At 41.8% G+C, this 22195-nt stretch overlaps 1 protein-coding gene across 2 annotated transcripts in view; it reads right to left on the bottom strand.

Annotated features, from left to right (window-relative positions):
• Positions 1–897: 897 nt before the first annotated feature.
• FAM131A (family with sequence similarity 131 member A) overlaps positions 898–22195 on the bottom strand; it is a 129216-nt gene continuing 107918 nt past the window's right edge. For both annotated transcript variants that reach the window (XM_075861907.1, XM_075861908.1), the window contains 4 exons: positions 6001–6094; positions 3989–4171; positions 3448–3576; positions 898–2124 (listed from right to left, as the gene is read on the bottom strand). In XM_075861907.1, the coding sequence (XP_075718022.1) occupies positions 1721–2124; positions 3448–3576; positions 3989–4171; positions 6001–6094 (810 nt within the window). In that variant the 3' untranslated portion in view covers positions 898–1720. The remainder of the gene's footprint in view (positions 2125–3447; positions 3577–3988; positions 4172–6000; positions 6095–22195) is intronic.

Here is a 22195-nt window from a genome sequence, read left to right as displayed (position 1 = left end):
CGCCATTAATAGTTTTTTCAGTTTTATTATTTTCATTCCTACCTTCCAAAAGCCATAACTTTTTATTTAGCCATAACTTTTTTATTTAGCCATAACTTTTTTTTATTTAAAATTGTAGTTTTTCATGGTCCCATATAATTTACTGGGAAACGGAAAAAAAAATCCTTGTGGTGTGGAAAGGGAAAAAAAACTGATTCCTATTGTTTATGCGTTTTGTTTTTACAGCGCTCACCGTGCTGTAAAAAAGACATGTTGACTTTATTCTAAGGGTCAAATACCATTAGGACAATACCAAATGTATATTTTTTTATGTTTCACTACTTTTAATAAGAAAAAAAACGTAAAAACAAAATTCGTTTTTTGTCGCCATATTCTGAGACCCATAACTTTTTTATTTTTCTGTCGATTAAGTAGTGTCAGGGCTTGTTTTTTTGCGGTAGTAGTTTATAATGGTACCATTATTTGGGATACATGCAACTTTTTGATCACTTTCATTACATTTTTTGTTAGAGACAAAATGACCCAAAAAAACGACAATTCTGCCGTTTATTTTTTTTTAACATCGTTCCCCGTGCAGTTGAAATAATGTTAGATTTGAATAACTTGGACTTTTACGGATGGGGCGATACAGATTATGGTGCTCACACCTTGAAGCCGGGAATAAAAAGCTATGTACTGAACATGCATCCCTAAGCAAGGGAAGCAGGTCTGATATTATATTTACACCATGCAATGTGTGACACTTGTAGGGAATATTGTATAACTGCATGTAGGGAATATTGTATACATTGAGTGGATCAAAACACTGTACAGATCTGAGAAAAAAATAGAAAATTACATATTCAAATATATATTTTTCTTATAATCCAACAAGCAAATAAAAACATGAACAAACACCATTGTTTGCTTTTTTATATAGATTTATATATATACACAGCCGGTCATATATTTTCATAGACGCAGGAAAATGAGTTACAAACTTTTGATGTTACCGCACAAGACCTTCCAAGAGCAGCAAACAGACACGTACAAAATGCTAGAAAAGAAGGGTCTCCCCTGCACAAAGCATGCGCCCACAGAGCCCACAGGGAGGAGGGTCCCCACAGTGTCACCGGAGCTCCACAAGTCCATTTACAGTCCTGAGGCTGCACTAATGTCACAGAATCCATAACATACCCCATGTTCCTCACATCTGGTGCCTGGATTCTGTGGTGCAGAGGGAACCACAGAATTGCGAGTAGATCCAGGAAACGACAGGGACAAGCCGTGCTGCCACTGTTCCTAACCCAGAATCCACCACCAACACATAAATCAGGCTGGAGGTGGCATCAAGTGGGGTGCAAGACATGCAGACAACAGTTTTAAGGCCCTCCACTGAACCAGCGTGGTGCCCTAGGGTAAGGATCATGCAAAATAGACTAAACAGGCAATTAATTCTGGATATATAAAAAAAAAATAATGGTAGATATGAAATTTAAAAAAATAAATAAAAAAATAGTGAAAGGGAAAAAAAAATCACCAAAGAAAGAGAGAAATCAAGGTGGCTGGAATTAATAAACCCTAATAATTAAATTAAGCATATGGAAGAGGGATGTAATGATTTCAGTAGTTAATGCCCTCTGGTTAGTCAATGATTCTCTGAAATTAAGTGGTACCGTGATTCTGAAAAAAAGGGGAGACTGGGAAAGTGAGAGGGTGGCAGTGGCAGTTTGATTTTAAGTCAGGGTTGGTCCTCTTCATCTTCATCTAGCGATACCACACCAGAAGACACCAGATCAGAGCCCTTCCTACGCAAAGTGAGCACCCCAGACCCTCGACTCAGTGTAGGGAAAGAAATCAGCTCGTCTTCACTAGGACTTAAACAAGACTCTGAGAAGGACATGGAATATGAAGAGTCCTCACATTCCAGATCTTGGAGACGATCATATGGACCTAGACCTGACTGAGGTTTAATGAGTAAAGACTCTTCAACCATTTGAGCTGGAGACACCAAAAGTAGTTGTCCCTCATCCAAGCTGCAGAGACTGGAGCAAAGAGTTTCAGGAGACAAGGTGTGCGAAGAGTCGCTGTCACAGCAGCATATACGAGAAGACATCAAATCCTTCTGTACTGGACTCAGGAAATCTAGAGATTAAAAAAGATAAAACTTTAATATATACCAACAGATAAATATTCCATATTATAGAGGATCTGTCATCTGGTCATACTCCTTTATCTAAGTGCATCTATAAGATATTCTTAGAGAAATGTGAAGTGGGGGCTGCTGCACCCACTGATTGGCATCAATAACTGCCATTTTGGCCTTTAGTAGTAAAGGCCCCTCTCAGCCTTATTGGCCAGGGCAGACCACATGGCCACATTCATGGCACATTTGAAGTAAAGGAGTCATGTTGCAGGATTTACTGTAGGGACAACAATCCGCGGGGGCAGTAGCACCTCCTTATGCGTTTCTCTAAGAGCATGTTGCAAATGTTCTTAGTCAAAGGGGACTGTCCTGGTGAAAGATGCCCTTTAATAGGGTAAAAATATTTTCCATTACTACCCACAAGTTTGTTTCTCCTCTGTATAATGCTCTACATTGGAGGTTCCATTACCTGTACAATAAATGCTATTTTCATGTTGCGTAGTCCATATCAGATAATAATACCAATTTAAGGGAAAATGGTCATCATTCTAAACGATTTATATAGAGGAAGAAAACAATACAAATGTATACAAAACAAAATAAAGCTAGTATACGTTGTTTTCATTTTTAGTGACAGTCTATGGCAGATGTATGGAAGGGTTTAGGCATACAGTTGCATGTGTCTGTCTATACGTTTGGCAGGACCGTGCCAAATATAAAGATTAAACGTGGTGTGAATTAAGCCTTTTATGTCTCAATATATACAAGGTCAAAACAAAGAATTGGTATATGAACTATTCATTCCAAGAACTGTGCCATGGATCAGGGGATATTGTTTGCGTGTGAAGAAAAGACCGTTCCATCATCAATAAAGTAAAGGGTTCTTTACAGTAAGAGATGTAAAACTTTTGGCATAGGATGACCACCAGAAACAGCTATCTAAAAACAATGAAAGAATTTAAGGTGCAAGACATTTATCTCATGACTAATGTTATTAAGATATAGATACAGTATAATTAAGAGTTCTCTCATCAGAAACAACCCCTTTTCAGAAGGCAGCTGCCGAGCTGACCAGGGGAAATGTAGTATTACATTGAGGCTATTCAGATGAGTCCAGCAGAACAGCTATCCGTTCTGACTCTCATAGGTGGGTCCCAAGCAAATGTTCACCCACTATGATGTCCATATGTCCTATTGGGGCATATGGACAGGGGTTGTCTTCATAAGACAAGCCATTTAATACCCTAGTCCACTTTTGTTCTCTCTTTCTCAGCGATCTCCCTGTATTCATAATTCATGCACAAACAAATTAAAAGACTGACCTGCAGGCTGGGAATGTTCCATAGAAGGTTGCAGATCTTCATCATAAGAATCATCTGTGGAATCTTCACCATCAACTGATGACCAAGCACGGAGTTTAGCTTCTGCTATAGCAAACTGCTCAGCTACTCCTGGTAGTATAGGAAAAGTGGAGGCAGGAAGGAAAAAGGAAGAGCAAAAAAAAACAAGCACAGAGCAGTATAGACAGCAGTGGCACATGATTAAAAAATGCAGGAACCCAATAAATAAAAACAGTGATAGGATAGCAGGGAAGAGAATTCAAGAGAAAGCAAAGAAAAAGTATCATGGAGCAGCATGAAAATGCATGGACAAAAAAAAAGGAACGATATTGAGAAATGTTACTCCCATGAACAGCAAGCCAATGGCAGCAAAAGCAATGAAAAATCAGGAGCAGCATAAAACAGCACAAAAAAAATAAAATAAATAAATGCGAAAGAGAGCACAGGAAAGTTAAGGAAAGTGAGTGAAATATTCATTCATTCATACATTTAACCGTCAATTGCTTTCAAATCTCTCTCTCACCTGCAGCAAACCTGGCCTCCTGTTCTCCCTCACTTAGATGTGAGTATGAGTTAAAGTGAGTCTCCAGAGCAGCAGGATTGTCACTGGGTTTGCTCCAGCCTTTCCACTCAATCAGATGAGCCACGCGTCCCTGAGCCATTGCTGTAGGTTTGGTCACATGATCCTTTACCACCTGTGAGATTCCTGGTACATGAAGAAAAGGCAAAGAACATGGGTGTCGGAGTCCAATGATATGGATGCCTATGACTGTTTGCTTACAGCCATTTATACCTATGTGTATTTATGTCTATGTAAACGTTTGCTTACACAAGTTTCTTGTCAAATTCAGTCAAAACAATCAATTCATGTTGACATTGGCCACAGTCCTACCTATACATTTACATGTGTCTAACACAGAGATGCTTGAAGGGATTAGTGTGCACCTTAAAAAAAGTTGATCACTACATTCAGGGTCATAACCATTGTAGGCCTAGCAAAAGACCCTCCACATCCAGTAGCCACATGTTAGGGCTAAGAACATTCTGCAGATTGCCCAACTCAGTTCAACTTACATCAGTGATTTTTTTCTCTCCTTCCCTCCCATATCCCAGCTGCATTTAAAAGGAACCTGTCACCAGCATTTCACTTATTAAACCAGCAATACTGGGTGGAAGTGGGTGAAAAATCATTTTTATGTAACCTATAATTATCTTCCAAGTCGGCTTTGTACCTTAGTATTCAGTTTTTTTTAGTGTTCCTGTGCCGCATGCTAATGAGCATAAAAGAGTCATATCTTCGTTTAAAAAGGGTCATATCTTCATTCCTCAAGCCTTTCCGAGTTAACCCCGCCTCCTTACTTTTGATTGACAGCTCCTCGCCTCCCCCAGCACACAATAAATCTCGCGCTTGTGCATTGATGCCCTGTTATGGTGCGTGTGCACAACGGGACACCATAGCGGCGCATGCGCAGTAACTAGATTTAAGGCCTGGACGAAGCAGGGAAGGGTGTTGGACCATACATGACGGGCGTATGTGCGCTATCTCGGATGAGATTTCGGCATTCAGGGCTGGCCAGTTTTCGGCAGTGGGCGGGCATAAGAAGAAGAACGAACGTGACTGCCGGATTATTACCATAAAAGGTGAAAAATTTTAGCAGGCTGTTATTTACGGTCGGAGGAGTTTAGGAGAGGGGATAATGGCAATGAACTTTTGACAGCAACGGCCAGTGAGGGGTGAGTAGAGTTCAATAACTGAAATGCTGCTGACAGGTTCTCTTTAAGGGTATGTGCACACGTAGTGTTTTCAGGCGTATTTCGGGGCGTTTAAAAAAAACACCTGAAAAAACGGAAGCAGAACGCCTACAAACATCTGCCCATTGAAATACGGCGTTCTGTTCCGACGGGGTGTTTTTTTTACGCCTCATTTTCAAAAAACGGCGCCTAAAAAGACGCCCGTGAAAAAGTGCATGTCACTTCTTGAGCCGTATTTTCAGACGTTTTTTAGTAAGCGTGTGAACATACCCTTACACAATGATCTAAGACTGAGAACTGAGTCATGTTTTGGAATGAAGAGCGAAGTGCGTGACGTGTGCCACATTTGTATCATTCAACTGGCTCTCCTGTAAACATGTGTCACCGTTTGAGCTCAGAACGCCTGATCGCATTCAGTCATGAAGGTGTCTCCCATCCAATATCATATACAATAGTCCAGTGTTTGCTGTATTTTGTCATCAAAAATGATATTTGATTTAGTTTTACATTGTACTAAAGTAGCTTATAATATTTAAATACCGAAAGTTTAAAAACTTTTTCACCAATGATGTATTACCGGTATTAAGTAAAAACCGTAAAACCTTCACAGAAAGGATTGTTTGGCATATGTCTCATAGTTGTAGACATACAATACATGATACTAACAAATAACAGTGCAGAAATCAACTAATAACAATGATGTAAAAGCAGTCATTATTATGTTATAATTATATTATATAATAATCATAAACCTACATGAAAATAATCTCTTATTGCACTCACCATGCAGAGAGGAGCGAGCAAGGGCAGTGATTTCATGAATGGTGAGGGCTCGTCGAGACTTGGGTAACATTTCACCAGTGTCTTCAACATGTAACTATTACAAAATAAACATGTTAGCGAGTAGTAAATGAGGAATCCTGTCTGAATACTGCTCTATGAAAAAGTTGAAGTTTAAAGTATTAGGGGTCGTCCACACGCTGCGGAGTTCCTGCTTTTATTCGAGCCGAAATCTTGGCCGGAAAAAACACAGCAGAATACAGTACACAGCACGCTGTGTAAAAATTCCAAGCAGAAATTGACCTGCGGTGCATATTTGTCAGACCGCAGCATGTCAATTCCTGCTGCAGAAAGCGGACAGAATTGCTGCGTTTTTCAGAGGAGATGACTCCATCTCCTAACATTGTGAAAATCGCAGCAAAATACGCACCATTTTCTGCCGTAGAAACCGCAGGAAATGGTGTTTTCACCGCAGGAAATGGTGCGTTTTCGCCGCAGCGGAATGTCTGTGTTTTTAATGGAATTGCTGCAGAAATTTTCTGCAGCAATTCCGTTGGGTGTACAAGCCCTTATAGCTGCTTTACGCACAAGTACAACACAATACAACACTAATAATGATGTGGGCAACACTGTAAATGTTGCCTACAGGTAATGACATAATAGAGTTAAGGGGTAACGCTGGAGCATTCATCATATAACAGAAGAGAATTATTATTTCTTCACTTTACCCAGGACTATGCACTTCTACTTGGAAAAACACATCATGCAAGTTCTACCATGTGACACATCCTTAACAAAAGCGCTTACAGCTGAAAGGAGGGCATTTTGTTCCGACTGTGATCATTGTTTCTAGGGAAGTCATAAAAAACAAACCACATAAAAAGATCACTGTGTACATTCATTAGAGCTCTATAGAGGCTTACGTAAAAAGTGCTAATAAGAACATAGCAACCGTTCTACTGCCCTACAGGCAATGAAGCAAATGTAAGCAAGAGTAGAACTGCTTTCCGGAGGACACATCTCTTCTTTTTAGCTGCAATTTTCTCCAAATTAAAAAAAAGGAAAAAATAGTTCATAGTCGGAGCTCTTTTTCATTGGTAAAATGTGCCTAGCAGTATATTTTACAATGCATATCACATATTCTATGTCCAATCTTTTGCCATATACAGTTTACTCTAGTAGAATGAATTGGTTATGCTGGTTTAGTTTACAAATGTAGCACTCCTAACATTGTCCACACAGATCGCGTTTCCTGTAAAACAGTTCATGAAGTACTTACATTCTGCCCACAGGTATCTGTGTGATGCCAGGGTGATTACAACGTATGATTCTTCATTAAGACAACAATAAAATGAAGTGAATCTTTTAAATGTAATATACTTTAGCCCACCCCCAATGTTGCTTCATCAATAAGCTATTTGCATAGATCTTTAAAGGGCTTTCCCACTAAATACATTTATCACCTATCCACAGGATAGGTGATAAATGTATGATTGCTGGGAGCCCCACATGTGCGCTGCCGCTCCATCTAATGTCTATAGGGCCGATGGAAACAGCCGAGCCCTGTACTGGGCTGTCTCCGTCAGCCTCAAAGACATTGATTAGAGTGGCAGTGCACATGCGCGACTGGTGCTCCATTCAAAATCGTCACACATTTATCACCAATCCTATGGATAGGTGATGAATTTGCTTAGTGGGAAAACCCCTTTGATGGTGGGACATACATCACATGTATCACAAGGCCATTAGAAATTCCAGGTAAACCAAAGTACAAAAACTGAATATGGTTAGATGCATATCTAATATACTAATAGTACTGGGGAATTAACATATTACTAAGTAATAAACATCTATGTAAGGGTATATTCACGCATGGTAGATTTGTTGCAGGAATTTCTGCAATTGAAAATCTGTTCTGTACACAGGGCTGTATTTCTCCCTTGGCACTGGAGGTCCAGTGCCTAGGGCGGCGCAAAGCGGGGTCGAAGTGGCCGCACGCAAAAGAAAAAAAAAAAAGTTATTTTTTTCCAGCCCCTGCCTTCTGTCTGAATTCAGACCTGATCCGTTGGGGTTTCCGGCAGTGTGAGGGAGCTCTAACGGTGAATGATTTTGGAAGCAAGGGAGCCATTGTTCCCTGCCCCGCCTTCCACCGCGTAAGCTGCTGGCTCTTTTTTACCTGACTTTGGTGAACACCCTAAGCTTGCAGCGTAATGGCGCCATGACATCAGTGCGAAAAGAGTGATGTTGCAGCACATTACCAGTGCAGCGCAGAAGAGCAGATGGACACCTCAAGGGGGTAGAGGATAGGAAACTATTAAGAATTGACCAATAATATATAGGGGGAAAATTTCATATGGGGCACTTAGGCGGGCATAGTTTTACATGGAGCATTATGTTGCGTGATGCCATTATTTTATGTGTGGCACTTTGGGGGGGCCATAAATTTATCTGGGGCATTATAGGGGGGCCAGAATTTTATAAGGGAAACTTTGAGGGGGAGCATCATTTTATGTGAGACATTTTTCAGGGAATCATTTTACAGTATATAGGGACTTTGGGATTTGAATTAATTTGTGGGTCTGGTCTGGGGTTTTGAATACATTTTTGGGTCTAATTTAAATATGTGGTCTGGAGAGAGGGGCAGCCTATTTGGTGATATAATGAATCCAATTATTAGTTATATGAATGCCGTTCACTTAATTGATAAATTGACTGCCTGATTAGAACGATTAAAATTGAGTTTTAATAGTAGATTATAAAATATGGCTCATAAGGCCCAATTACAACATATGTTCAGGCTCAGACGAAATGGTCAGGGATAGGAGATGATAAAGCTCTCCTCTTATAGTATAAAGCCCTGACAACAAATTGCTGAGAAAAATGAATGATTCCAGCCCACCGGGCTCACAGCATATGGTCAAAGTGAAAGAAGTCAGTCCTAGTTGTAAGACTGCTCCTAGAAGATACTCCGATCACTGCTGCAATACTTGTAACAACCCTACGCGTTTCAGTGTCACTGATAAGCGTGACACATCATCAGGGATTGTGTGAATTAATTAGTTGCCGGTTTAAGCACAATTTTGTGCTAACAAATGGCCGCCATTTGTATCAGAGTCGTGCACGAGCCGGGAGAAACAATGTTAGCACAAAATTGTGCTTAAACCGGCAACTAATTAATTCACACAATCCCTGATGATGTGTCACGCTTATCAGTGACACTGAAACGCGTAGGGTTGTTACAAGTATTGCAGCAGTGATCGGAGTATCTTCTAGGAGCAGTCTTACAACTAGGACTGACTTCTTTCACTTTGACCATATGCTGTGAGCCCGGTGGGCTGGAATCATTCATTTTTCTCAGCAATTTGTTGTCAGGGCTTTATACTATAAGAGGAGAGCTTTATCATCTCCTATCCCTGACCATTTCGTCTGAGCCTGAACATATGTTGTAATTGGGCCTTATGAGCCATATTTTATAATCTACTATTAAAACTCAATTTTAATCGTTCTAATCAGGCAGTCAATTTAGCCTATTTGGTGACCTGCGTTTCATCAGGTCAGCCAGCCCGAGGCTTCTGACTGTCGGGCAAGGGGCTTGTAGAGGAGGCGCTGGAATCCACATGAGAACAAGAATAAGCAAGTATTGTAAACTCGGCACTATTTATTGGGAGCTCTCTCTATATGGCACAGATTTACGTGGGGCATTATTCATGGCACAACTTTATAGGGCTACTATACATGGAACAATTTTATAGGACACTAAGGGGGGAATTGTCTATATGGTACAATTTCATATGGGGCACTATCTGTATGGCGCATTTAATTATGGAGCACTACCTATATGGTGCTTTTTACCATGAGGGGCTTTGCAAGGCACTATGTGTATGGCACTATTTACGGTCACGCACTATCTTATACTGCAGTACAGTACAGATGTAGCAATCTTTACTTGACTCTTAGCGCGTTATATACACTGTGGTAACAAACTTTAACTTGACGTCTTCAATGGCTTATGTGATAAGTTTTCATGCTGCACCAAGTTATCATGGCCAAGATAAGGATTGGTACATCTTAATTTGGGGGTATTGAGCAGCGAGGAAGACACATTAGGAGAGTTAACAGCATGATGATTATCTTAAATGTAACAGCAGGATGGGGGGGTTTGTGAAGGTGGGGATGGAGTAAAATTGCTTGGTGCCAAAGATGTCTGTTTGGCAAACACTACAGAGGCGAGTTGTGACTGGAAGAATTTGTCATGGCGCTCTGGGCCAGATGTAGAAGATGTGGAAAGTGAACGACTCCTATCAGAGAAGACGCCCCCTGTGAGTCACTACCTGTAATAGATTATTCTACCTTTGACTGCGTCTGATCAGTATATTATTAATTTATCTTTTCATGGACCTATTATTATGCAGCATAGAACTTTAACTGATCAAAAATTAGTCAGTGGAAGCTAGGTACGACCTTGCAGGAGCTGGCAGGAGAGCACATTTTGTTGTTATAGTCTATAGCCTTGTTTCCCAAACTGGGGGTCACAAGCCACTCACTGATGTCCCGGTTTCAACTGTATCTGCGTCCTGAGGACGCAGATACAGAAATTCAATGCTGGAGCAAGGAGCTGATGGTTCCTTGCTCCAGCATTCACTTTGCCGTAAGCGGCGCAATGTAGTGACGTAATTGCGCCTGTCTGCACTGAGCCACACACTGCACAGACCAGAGCAGCAAAAGGACCTCCTCCACCCGTCGTGGGAACGGGCATAGGTGAGTATGTATTTATTATTTTTATTAGGCACTATAGTGGCTGTGTGGGGGCATTATACTTTGGGGTGACAGCTATGGGGGCTTTATACTGTGTGGAGGGCAGCTATCGGAGCATTATACTGTGTGGGGACAGCTATGGGGCATTTTACTGTGTGGGGAAGCTATGGGCCATTATCCTGTGTGGGGGCAGCTATAGGGGCATTATCCTGTGTGGGGGCCACTAAGAGGTCATTATACTGTGTGGGGGGCCCAAAGTGTTGGAGCCCACTGAGATGTGTTTCACCCCCCTGTGCTAAACCCCCTGTGCTAAACTCCTAGCTACGATAATATGGCCACTAATGGATGGGTCGGGACCCACCATCAGCAGGCATAATCGGGCATCAGAGACGCACATCAGCAGGATACCTTGAGCCCGCCCCATCCCCCGCCCCCACAATTGCCATTGTTTTAGATGTTGCATGGATTTATTTTTCGAATGCAGCTACGTACCGGCATCTAACTACGACTGATGTTGACATACGTCAGACGAAATGGGGCTAAGTACGGTAGTGGGGTGTCCCAAACAAAAAGTCTCAGCCAAAAGTGGGTCCCGGCCTCAGAAAGTTTGGGAACCACTGGTCTAGAGAACATCTAGCAAGATCGCAAAGTAGAATTTTCATATTGGGATAGTAAAAGCTATGAATAAGCTTGCAGGGCAGCAAAAAGCCATTTTCAATGTAAAATAGTAGAAGCTAACACTAGCGGCGTTACAAATAGGCTGTTATTCGGCAAGATACGCCATGCCTGACGACCAGCACATTATCCCTCCACGTATTACACATAGTACTGACACCCCATGTACTATTCACAGCACTGACCCCTATTCATCACATTTATTTATTTATTTATTTTTATTACATTATTACACAGTTCTGACACTTTCATTCATACATATTTATTTTTTACCATCCATTCACACCCTAGCACTACACTGACACACATTTATCGCACACCTTTGAGCACTTAGTTCGCCACTCCCCTCAAGACTAGTGGGAGGGGCTATCACAATTTAATGCACACTCCTTCTGCAGCATTCTTTGACCCGTCTGCGTCCTGATGGGAACGGGTTTTCACCCACCCACCTACCTAGTGAGTATGGCCTTTTTTTGTGGTTTTGAATTAATAAATTAAGCGCATCTCACTTTAGCTAACTTTACAATAAGACTGGCATATGAAATGGCAATCTTAATAAATCTCTCCCATTGTCTTTCTAACAAAATTGTGGTGGTGAAAATCCTTCCAATGTATCACTCACAGACAGTGTTCACACAGAGTATTTTGCAGGAGGAAAATCTGCCTCAAAATTCTGTTTAGAAGATGAAGCAGATTTTCCTCTGCCTGAATGCCGATTTTCGCTGCGTTTTTCACCACGAAATACGCTTTCTCTGCCTCCCATTGATGTCAATGGGAGGTCAGAAGCATAAACGGCCGAAGATAGGGCATGTCCCTTCTTTCTCCTGCGAGTCGATTTTCCCGCTCGCGAGAAAAAAACACCTCCGCCTCCCATTGAAATCAATGGGATGCATTTTCGGCTGTTTTTTGGCGCGTTTTGCGGTGCGGTTTCCGCGACAAAAAACTCCATGTGAACTGCCCCTTAGGGTCTGTTCACACGCAGTGTTCTCAGGCGTATTTCGGGGCGTTTACGCCTCAAAAGAAGCTGCAAATTAAAAGCTTCAAAAACGCCTGAAAATCAGAGGCTGTTTTCTCTGAAAACAGCTCCGTATTTTCAGACGTTTTTTAGTAAACGTGTGAACATAATACCCTAAGGGTATGTGCACACGATAACTGGCTTTTACGTCTGAAATTATTGACTGTTTTCAGGAGAAAACAGCTCTGTCGTTTCAGACGTAATTGCTCGTACTCGCATTTTGCGAGGCGTCATTGACGCCCGTAATCTTGAGCTGTTCTTCATTGAATTAAATGAAAAACTGCTAAAATTACGTTGCAAAGAAGTGTCCTGCACTTCCTTGACGAGGCAGTCATTTTACGCGTCGTCGTTTGACAGCTGTCAAACGACGACGCATAAATGACAGGTCGTCGGCACAGTACGTCGGCAAACCCATTCAAATGAATGGGCAGATGTTTGCCAACGTATTGGAGCCGTATTTTCAGACGTAAAACGAGGCATATTACACCTCATTTACGTCTGAAACTAGGTCGTGTGAACCCAGCCTTAGAGTCCTAAATAGGAGAATATCATAGAATTAATTTTATTTTATTTGGACTGCGTTTATATTACTACTTCAATTAAAATACATGGGCTAGGGCTGGGCGATTTTGCCAAAAAATAAAATCAGATTTTTTTTTAACGCTTTGGGCAATTTTCGATTTGAATCTTGAATTTAAGAAATTTTCTCTATATAAATAATTTTTTAACATATATTGCTAGAATTATTGTACGTAACTTCACAACTGTTAACCTGCGCATCACAGGAAAGACAGCGGGAACTCAGGGAGTTAAATGCATGGCTTAAGTCTTGGTGTAAAGGAGAAGGCTTTGGGTTCCTAGAGCACTGGGCTGACTTTTCATTGGGGTACAAACTGTATTCTGCAGATGATTTGCACCTAAATGGAAGGGGGTCCGTTGTGATGGGGGAGAGAATTCTAGCTGGGGTGGTGAAGTATTTAAACTAGGGCTGAGGGGGGAGGTCAATGTAGAAAAAAAAGGGGTAGCCAGGTTAGAGAGGGGTCAGACTATATTGGTGGGGGGAGAAACAGAATGTGGGGAGAGGACTAGACAACAGGATAAGGAGATCCTTTGGTTACAAAACAGCAGTGTAAATAAAAATGCCCAAATAATGTCAAATCACATTTCTGATAATAAAAGTGAAAAACTGAAAGGCAAGTTAAAGTGTATGTTCACAAATGCCAGAAGTCTAGCAAGCAAAATGGGGGAGCTGGAGGCCTTGGTACTGGAAGAAAATATAGACATAGTTGGTGTTGCTGAAACATGGCTGGACTCTTCAGATGACTGGGCTGTAAATCTACAGGGTTTTACACTGTTTCGGAAAGACAGGACAAATAGGAAAGGCGGTGGTGTATTTCTGTATGTGAGAAGTGATATGAAGGCGAGTGTGAAAGAGACAATAGTGGGTGAAGACTGTGAGGAGGTTGAAACCTTGTGGGTGGAACTAGAAAGGGAGGTAAACACTGAAAAAATTACTTTTGGTGTAATCTATAGACCCCCCAATATAACTGAGGAGATGGAAGGTCAGCTATATAAACAGATGGAGCGGACTGCACAGGCGGGTACTGTAGTGATAATGGGAGATTTAATTTCCGGGATATTAACCCTTTCACGCCGCAGCCCTTTTTCAGATTTTCATTTTCGTTTTTCCCTCCCCACCTTCCAAAGGCCATAACGCCTTTATTTTTCCGTCGATATAGTACTATGAGGGCTTGATATTTGCGGGACAAGTTGTCGTTTTTCGTAGCACCATTTATTTTGCCGTATAATATACTAGGAAACGGGAAAAAAATTATTTGTGGGGTAGAAAATGAAAAAAACAGCGATTCCGCCATGGTTTTTTGCGCGCCATTTTTACGGAATTCACTGTACAATTAAAACAACATATTCATTTTATTCTATGGGTCAATACGATTACGCCGATACCAAATATGTGTAGGTTTTTCTATATCTTACTACTTTTACAAGTAAAAACCTTAGTGTAAAAAAGAACATTTATTTTGTTTCGCCAAATTCCGAGAGCCGTAACGTCTTTATTTTTCCGTCGATTAAGTGGTATAAGGGCTTATTTTTTGCGGGATAAGCTGTAGTTTTTAATAATACCATTTTGGTGTAAATGTGACGGTTTGATCACTTTTTATTTCATTTTTTGTGGGAGATTAGGTGAACAAAAAAATAGAGATTCTGGCGTCTACAATTTTTTTTTTTACGGCGTTCACCGTGCGGGTTAAATAATGATATATTGTGATAGTTCAGACTTTTACGGACGCGGCGATGCCAATTATGTTTATTTATTTAATTTTTTACTATGCTCTAGGGGGAAAATGGGAAAAGGGGGGTTTTTTGAACTTTTAATATTTATTTATTTTTTACACAAAAAAAAACAACTTTATTTAACTCATTTTTACATTTTTTATTAGTCCCCCTAGGGGACTTCAACCAGCGATCGTTAGATCGCTTGCACGATATACTGCAATACTAATGTATTGCAGTATATCGTGATTCTGACAGTCTACTATGAAGCCCTGCCGGAGGCAGAGCTTCATAGGAGTACCAAGATGGCGGACCTGGGGGACTTCGTCAGACCCCCAGGCAGCCGTGTGAACCAACAGCTCCCCCCGATCTCGCCGCGGGGGGGCCGTTGAGACGTTACAGGGGGTCGCCCCCCTGTTTTTAGTAATTTAAATGCCGCGATCTCTATTGAACGCGGCATTTAACGGGTTAAACAAGCGGGATCGCGCTATAGCGCGATCCCGCTCGTAACCCGGAAGTGTCGGCTGTAACACACAGCCGACACACTCGCTCTATGGAGCGGACTCAGCCCGTGAGCCCGCTCCATATTCCCCCACCCGGCGTGCGCCGTATATATACGGCGGATGTCGGGAAGGGGTTAATTGGTGTCATGGTTCGGCTTCAACTGCAAAGGGGAGACATTTCCTCAACCTGTTGCAGGAAAATTTTATGGGCCAGTTTGTGGAAGACCCAACTAGAGGTGAAGCTCTGTTGGATCTGGTCATTTCTAATAATGCAGAGCTTGTTGGGAACGTCAATGTTCGCGAAAACCTCGGTAACAGTGATCACAATATCGTTACATTTTACCTATGCTGTAAAAAACAAACGCAGGCTGGGAGGGCAAAAACATTTAATTTTAAGAGAGCCAATTTCCCCAGGATGAAGGCTGCAATTCAGGATATAGACTGGGAAGAACTAATGTCAAATAATGGGACAAATGATAAATGGGAGATTTTCAAATCTACTTTGGGTTATTATAATGCAAAATTTATTCCTATAGGTAACAAGTATAAACGACTAAAATTAAATCCCACATGGCTTACACCTTCTGCGAAAGGGGCAATACATGACAAAAAAAGGGCATTTAAAAAATACAAATCTGAGGGTACATCTGCAGCCTTTGTAAATTATAAAGAGCTTAATAAAATTAGCAAAAATACAAAATGAAAGGCAGGTGGCCAAGGATAGTAAAACAAATCCCAAAAAATTCTTCAAGTATATAAATGCTAAAAAGCCAAGGTCTGAACATGTAGGACCCCTAGATAATGGTAATGGGGAGTTGGTCACAGGGGATCAAGAGAAGGCAGAGTTACTAAATGGGTTATTTAGCTCTGTATATACAACTGAAGAAAGAGCAGCTGATGTAGCCGCTGCAAGTGCTGTTAATATATCAGTTAATATACTGAATTGGATGAATGTAGATATGGTCCAAGCTAAATTAAATAAAATAAATGTGCACAAGGCCCCGGGACCAGATGGGTTACACCCTAGAATTCTTAGAGAGCTTAGTTCAGTTATTTCTGTCCCCCTTTTCATAATATTCAGAGAATCTCTAGTGACTGGAATAGTGCCAAGGGACTGGCGCAGGGCAAATGTGGTGCCTATTTTCAAAAAGGGCTCTAGGTCTTCCCCGGGCAATTATAGACCAGTAAGCTTAACATCCATCGTGGGGAAAATGTTTGAGGGGCTATTGAGGGACTATATACAGGATTATGTGACAAAAAATAGTATTATAAGTGACAGCCAGCACGGTTTTCCTAAGGACAGAAGTTGTCAAACTAACCTAATCTGTTTTTATGAAGAGGTGAGCAGAAGCCTAGACAGAGGGGCCGCTGTGGATTTAGTGTTTTTGGACTTTGCAAAGGCATTTGACACTGTCCCCCATAGACGCCTAATGGGTAAATTAAGGACTATAGGTTTAGAAAATATAGTTTATAATTGGATTGAGAATTGGCTCAAGGACCGTATCCAGAGAGTTGTGGTCAATGATTCCTACTCTGAATGGTCCCCGGTAATAAGTGCTGTACCCCAGGGTTCAGTGCTGGGACCACTATTATTCAACGTATTTATTAATGATATAGAGGATGGGATTAATAGCACTATTTCTATTTTTGCAGATGACACCAAGCTATGTAATATAGTTCAGTCTATGGACGATGTTCGTGAATTGCAAGCAGATTTAAACAAACTAAGTGTTTGGGCATCCACTTGGCAAATGAAGTTTAATGTAGATAAATGTAAAGTTATGCATCTGGGTACCAACAACCTGCATGCATCATATGTCCTAGGGGGAGCTACACTGGCGGATTCTCTTGTTGAGAAGGATCTGGGTGTACTTGTAGATCATAAACTAAATAACAGCATGCAATGTCAATCAGCTGTTTCAAAGGACAGCAGGATATTGTCGTGTATTAAAAGAGGCCTGGACTCGCGGGACAGGGATGTAATATTGCCACTTTACAAAGCATTAGTGAGGCCTCATCTAGAATATGCAGTTCAGTTCTGGGCTCCAGTTCATAGAAAGGATGCCCTGGATTTTGAAAAAAGACAAAGAAGAGCAACGAAGCTAATAAGGGGCATGGAGAATCTAAATTATGAGGAAAGATTAAAATAATTAAACCTATTTAGCCTTGAAAAAAGACGACTATGGGGGGACATGATTAATTTATATAAATATATTAATGGCACATACAAAAAATATGGTGAAATCCTGTTCAATGTAAAACCCCCTCAAAAAACAAGGGGGCCCTCCCTCCGCCTGGAGAAAAAAAGGTTCAACCTGCAGAGGCGACAAGCCTTCTTTACTGTGAGAACTGTGAATCTATGGAATAGTCACCGCAGGAGCTGGTCACAGCAGGGACAGTAGATGGCTTTAAAAAAGGCTTACATAATTTCCTAGAACAAAAAAGTATTAGCTCCTATGTATAGAAATTTTTTACTTCCCTTTTCCCGTCCCTTGGTTGAACTTGATGGACATGTGTCTTTTTTCAGCCGTACTAACTATGTAACCTCTGCAAATAAATTTTTTATCATAAATACAATTGGAAAAATGTCTATCTAATTGATTATAACTTGTGTGTTCCCCGGCAGGGAACAGGTTAACAGAATCTATAATCAATTATATACTGCATGCACTAATATCCAACCTCTGCCCGTCACCCCCTCAGCCTGTCTCCGACATTGCAGGCGAGAGCAGTGCAAATTGCAGCAGGGCCAGGCAGATAGCGCCGAGCGGGCACTCTGGGGCGAGATTACATTATAGTGTCTGAATTCTGAGCAGGACCCTGTGCAGTACCAGCCTCACGATGGGGTTTTAAATAAATTACATTAAGGCCGGACTCACATGACCGTGAAAAACGATTTCCCAGCCCGACCACGGTACATGTGAACGGGACTCGTGGCATCATAGTCATTTAGGCTACAGCCACACGACAGTGAAAAAAGATGGCTATTAAAAACTCATCAATTGTTTTTTCATGTCCATTTTGCATCAGTCTCTCCAAATTCTCATCCATTTCCGGTCCGTCTGTCCATCTTTCACATTTGTCAGGGTTTTTTGTCCCAATCCCCTGAAAACACCACAGTGCCCATATAGATAGTGCTGCAATGTCCCTGTAGATAGTGCCACAGTGCCCACATAGTGTCACACTGCCCACACACATATAGTTACACACTGCCCACATAGTGAGATAGTGCCCATGTAGATAGTGCCACAATGTCCCTGTAGATAGTGCCCACATATAGTGTCACAGTGCCCAAGTCAGTGCCACAGTGCTCACATGTAATGACAGTGCCAGTGAAAAACATGTAATGACAGTGCCCACATAGTACCACCCCCAATGTAGTGCCACACCCCCAGCAGATAGCACCCCACCCCCTAATAGATCACAACCCCCCTCCCTTGTAGATTGCAACCCCTCTCCCTTGTAGATTGCGCTGCTGTAGCTGCCATTAGGAGCTGAATCCCCGGCCAGAGGTTGCTGACACTTTGGCCGGGGATTCAGCTCCTAGTGGGAGCTACAGCGGTGCGATCAACACGAATGGGGGGGTGAGATCTACAAGGGAGGGGGGTGCGATCTACAAGGGAGGGGGGTTGTAATCTACAAGGGAGGGGGGTTGCAATCTACAAGGGAGGGGGGGTGCGATCTATAAGGGAGGGGGGTGCGATCTACAAGGGAGGGGGGTTGTAATCTACAAGGGAGGGGGGATGTAATCTACAAGGGAGGGGGGTACGATCTACAAGGGAGGGGGGTGCAATATACAAGGGGGGTGCGATCTATAGCGGGACGGTGTGGCTATATACTAGGAGTATCTGCTTCCCCACGGAACTGCTGTTCCGTACTGTATCATTTTGTTCAGTACAGAACGGCAGTTCCATGGGGAAGCAGAGACAGAACGGGGCAAACCAGGCAGTGACGAGGCGGCGGGGTGGAGCTTCCCCTTGCAGCTTGGTGCGACGGCGCCACTACAGAAATTGATTTAACAATTCTGTTGAAAAACAGAATCGTGAGTGCTCTTGAGGGCGAATTAATTTGATTAAATCATCCAGCCCTAACATGGGCCGAAAATGCTGCTGATTTTCCACAGGGTATCCAAAATCCACACATTACAGGACCATTGAAAAAGGTGAAATCCGCAGTGAACATGCAGAGCAGAATGTGGGATCCCAGACCCTCAGGAGGGAAACTCATGGTCTCTCTCCTGAGGTATTTTGGCGATTTTCCCACCGAGTTAGGCCCGATGCATACGACCGTGCTGCCGGCTGTGGAAAGTCATCCACATTTGTGGACCGTGCTCCCATTATGAAGTATGAGAGCAGGGTCTGTAAAATAAAAAAATACGACATGTCCTATTTTTTACTGAAGATTTCTAGGGCACGGACACCTACCCATAAATATACGGGAAGGTGTCAGTCGGCCATAGGAACTAATGGGTCCCTAATTACAGGCCGTAATTATGGACGAAATCTACGGTCGTGCACATGGGGCCTTAGTGGGCAAAAACCACATCTGCAAAGCGACAGCTGTCATTGGGCCAGATGTAGGCCAATGTCACCACTGTTGCAGGTCACCACAGTTGCCAACGTCCCCTGTGCATGGGGACAGCGTTAATGTCAGGCGCCCAGGCTTTTTCAAGTGTAAGGGTGCCAGACCTCAGCGCGCTATAGAATTGCCCAACCCTCCCTCCCATTTCGTTATGTATTTGTATTGTCACAGCTTTTTAGTAGAAGGGGGTTTAGTCACTCATGAAAATGGAGGACATACAGTGGATATAAAAAGTCTACACACCCATGTTAAAATGCCAGGTTTTTGTCAGGTTAGAAAATCAGTCCAAGATGAATCTTTTTATAACTTTTTCCACCTTTAATGTCACCTACAATCTGTACAATTGTATTGAAAAACAAACTGAAATCTTTTAGGGTGGAAAAAATTGAAATAAAGAACAAAAATAATGTGGTTGCATACAAATGCACACCCTTAAACTAATACTTTGTTGAATTACCCTTTGACTTTATGACAGCATTCAGTCTTTTTGGGTAGAAGTCTTTAAGCATGGCACATCTTGACTTGGCAATTGTTGCCCACTCTTGCTTGCAAAAACACTCCAAATCTGTCATGTTGCGAGGGCATCTCCGGTGTACAGCCCTCTTTAGGGCACCCCACAGATTTTCAATGGTACCGTCTTCACTTTCATGGTATATCTAATGCCTTGGACAATTCTTTGGTACCCTTCTCCTGATTGATGCTATTCAACAATTAGATCCCTTTGATGTGTTGTAAGCTCTTTACGGACCATGGGTTTTGCTGTCACAGGCAACAAAGAAAATTTCAGGAAAATCCTAATAGATATAAGCTGAACTTTATATGGGGTTACTCAGAATCACTATAAATAATGGCTGCTGTGTACTGACTACTATTTAACATGAGTTTAGTGTAGCTAATTCTGAACACAACCACATCCCCAATTATAAGAGGGTGTTTACATTTATGCAACAACATTATTGCAGTTTGGTATTTTTATTATTCCCCTCTAAATGATTTCAGTTTGTTTTTCAATGGAATTGTACAGATTATGGGTCACATTAAAGATGGAAAAAGTTCTGAAATTAATCTTCTTGTACTGATTTTATGACATGACAAAAACCTGGCATTTTACGGCTCGTCCACACGCTGCAGAATTGCCACTTTTTTTCAGTTCGGAATTTCGGACGGAAAAAACGCAGAATACAGTAGCAGCATAGTGGATGAGATTTAACAAATCTCATTCACACGCTGCGTAAAAATTCAGAGCAGAAATTGACCTGCGAGCGTATTTTTCAGAACGCAGCATGTCAATTCCTGCTGCGGAAAGTGGCCAGAATTTCTGCGTTTTTCGGGAGATGTCTCCATCTCCTAATATTGTGAAAAATCCGCACCATTTTCTGCCGCAAAAATCGCAGCAAATGGTGCGTTTTTTGCCGCAGTGGAATGTCTGCAATTTTTCAACGGAACTGCGGCAGAAATTTTGTGCAGCAATTCCGTTGTGTGTGGACAAGCCCTAACAGGGGTGTGTAGACTTTTTATATCCACTGTATGTTGATTGTTTGGCGTGAGCTTATGGCTAAGCTGATTCAAAAGATTACTATTTTGCCAAAGGGCAAAAGGAAGCACTATTTTCCAGCTACCTAAACCATAAATATTTGGTTAAATCTAAAATATAATTTTTATTAAATACTTCTAAATAAGACATAAATAAGAACACGAATAAAAGTAGCCAAAGTAAGCTGACAGGGTATAGTAAGTCAGTCTAGTTGCCAAAGTATACTGGATTGGTACATAGGAATGTGTCAGTGTCTTCAGCCAGCGGCTGCAGTTCGCTGTGCTAACACGAACTAACTATTATTTGTAAATTCTATATAACTGGCAGCTAAACATTGAAGTTAAAAAAGAGAAGACAGACCCCCCCCCTTGACATGTTTCACTACATATGTAGCGTCTTCAGGGGTTTACTGGGGCTAATGACAACGTGCTCGAGACTCCCTTCTTTTAGCACCTCTTAACGCGTCTACGCGTGAGGCCGATAGAAATACATCTAAAGGGACAAGCCCCCATATTGTAAGATGGACGTGTATACTGTCCAATCATAGGACTACACGTCCGTCCAATCAGAAGACTCCAGGAGCGCATGCGCACACAGATTAAGATCGCGCACAAGGACAGAATACAGAACAAGCCACTAAGGTGCATGTGAGGGCACTTAGAAATTGTGTTGAGCAGCCTACGAAGTTCATTGCTCAATAACCGCTATCTGTATAAAGAACGGATCAAAATCTAAGTATAACGCCTGATCAAATTGTGCATGACAGAATACTTAGAACCCCTGAAACAAGCAGGGGATAAAATGTGAATGCCTGTGGACTTAGAACCTGGATGCCTATTAATG

The sequence above is a fragment of the Rhinoderma darwinii genome, chromosome 4, assembly GCF_050947455.1.
Source record: "Rhinoderma darwinii isolate aRhiDar2 chromosome 4, aRhiDar2.hap1, whole genome shotgun sequence".
Classification (NCBI taxonomy): Eukaryota; Metazoa; Chordata; class Amphibia; order Anura; family Rhinodermatidae; genus Rhinoderma; species Rhinoderma darwinii.
This window is presented reverse-complemented; position numbering and strand designations above follow the sequence as displayed.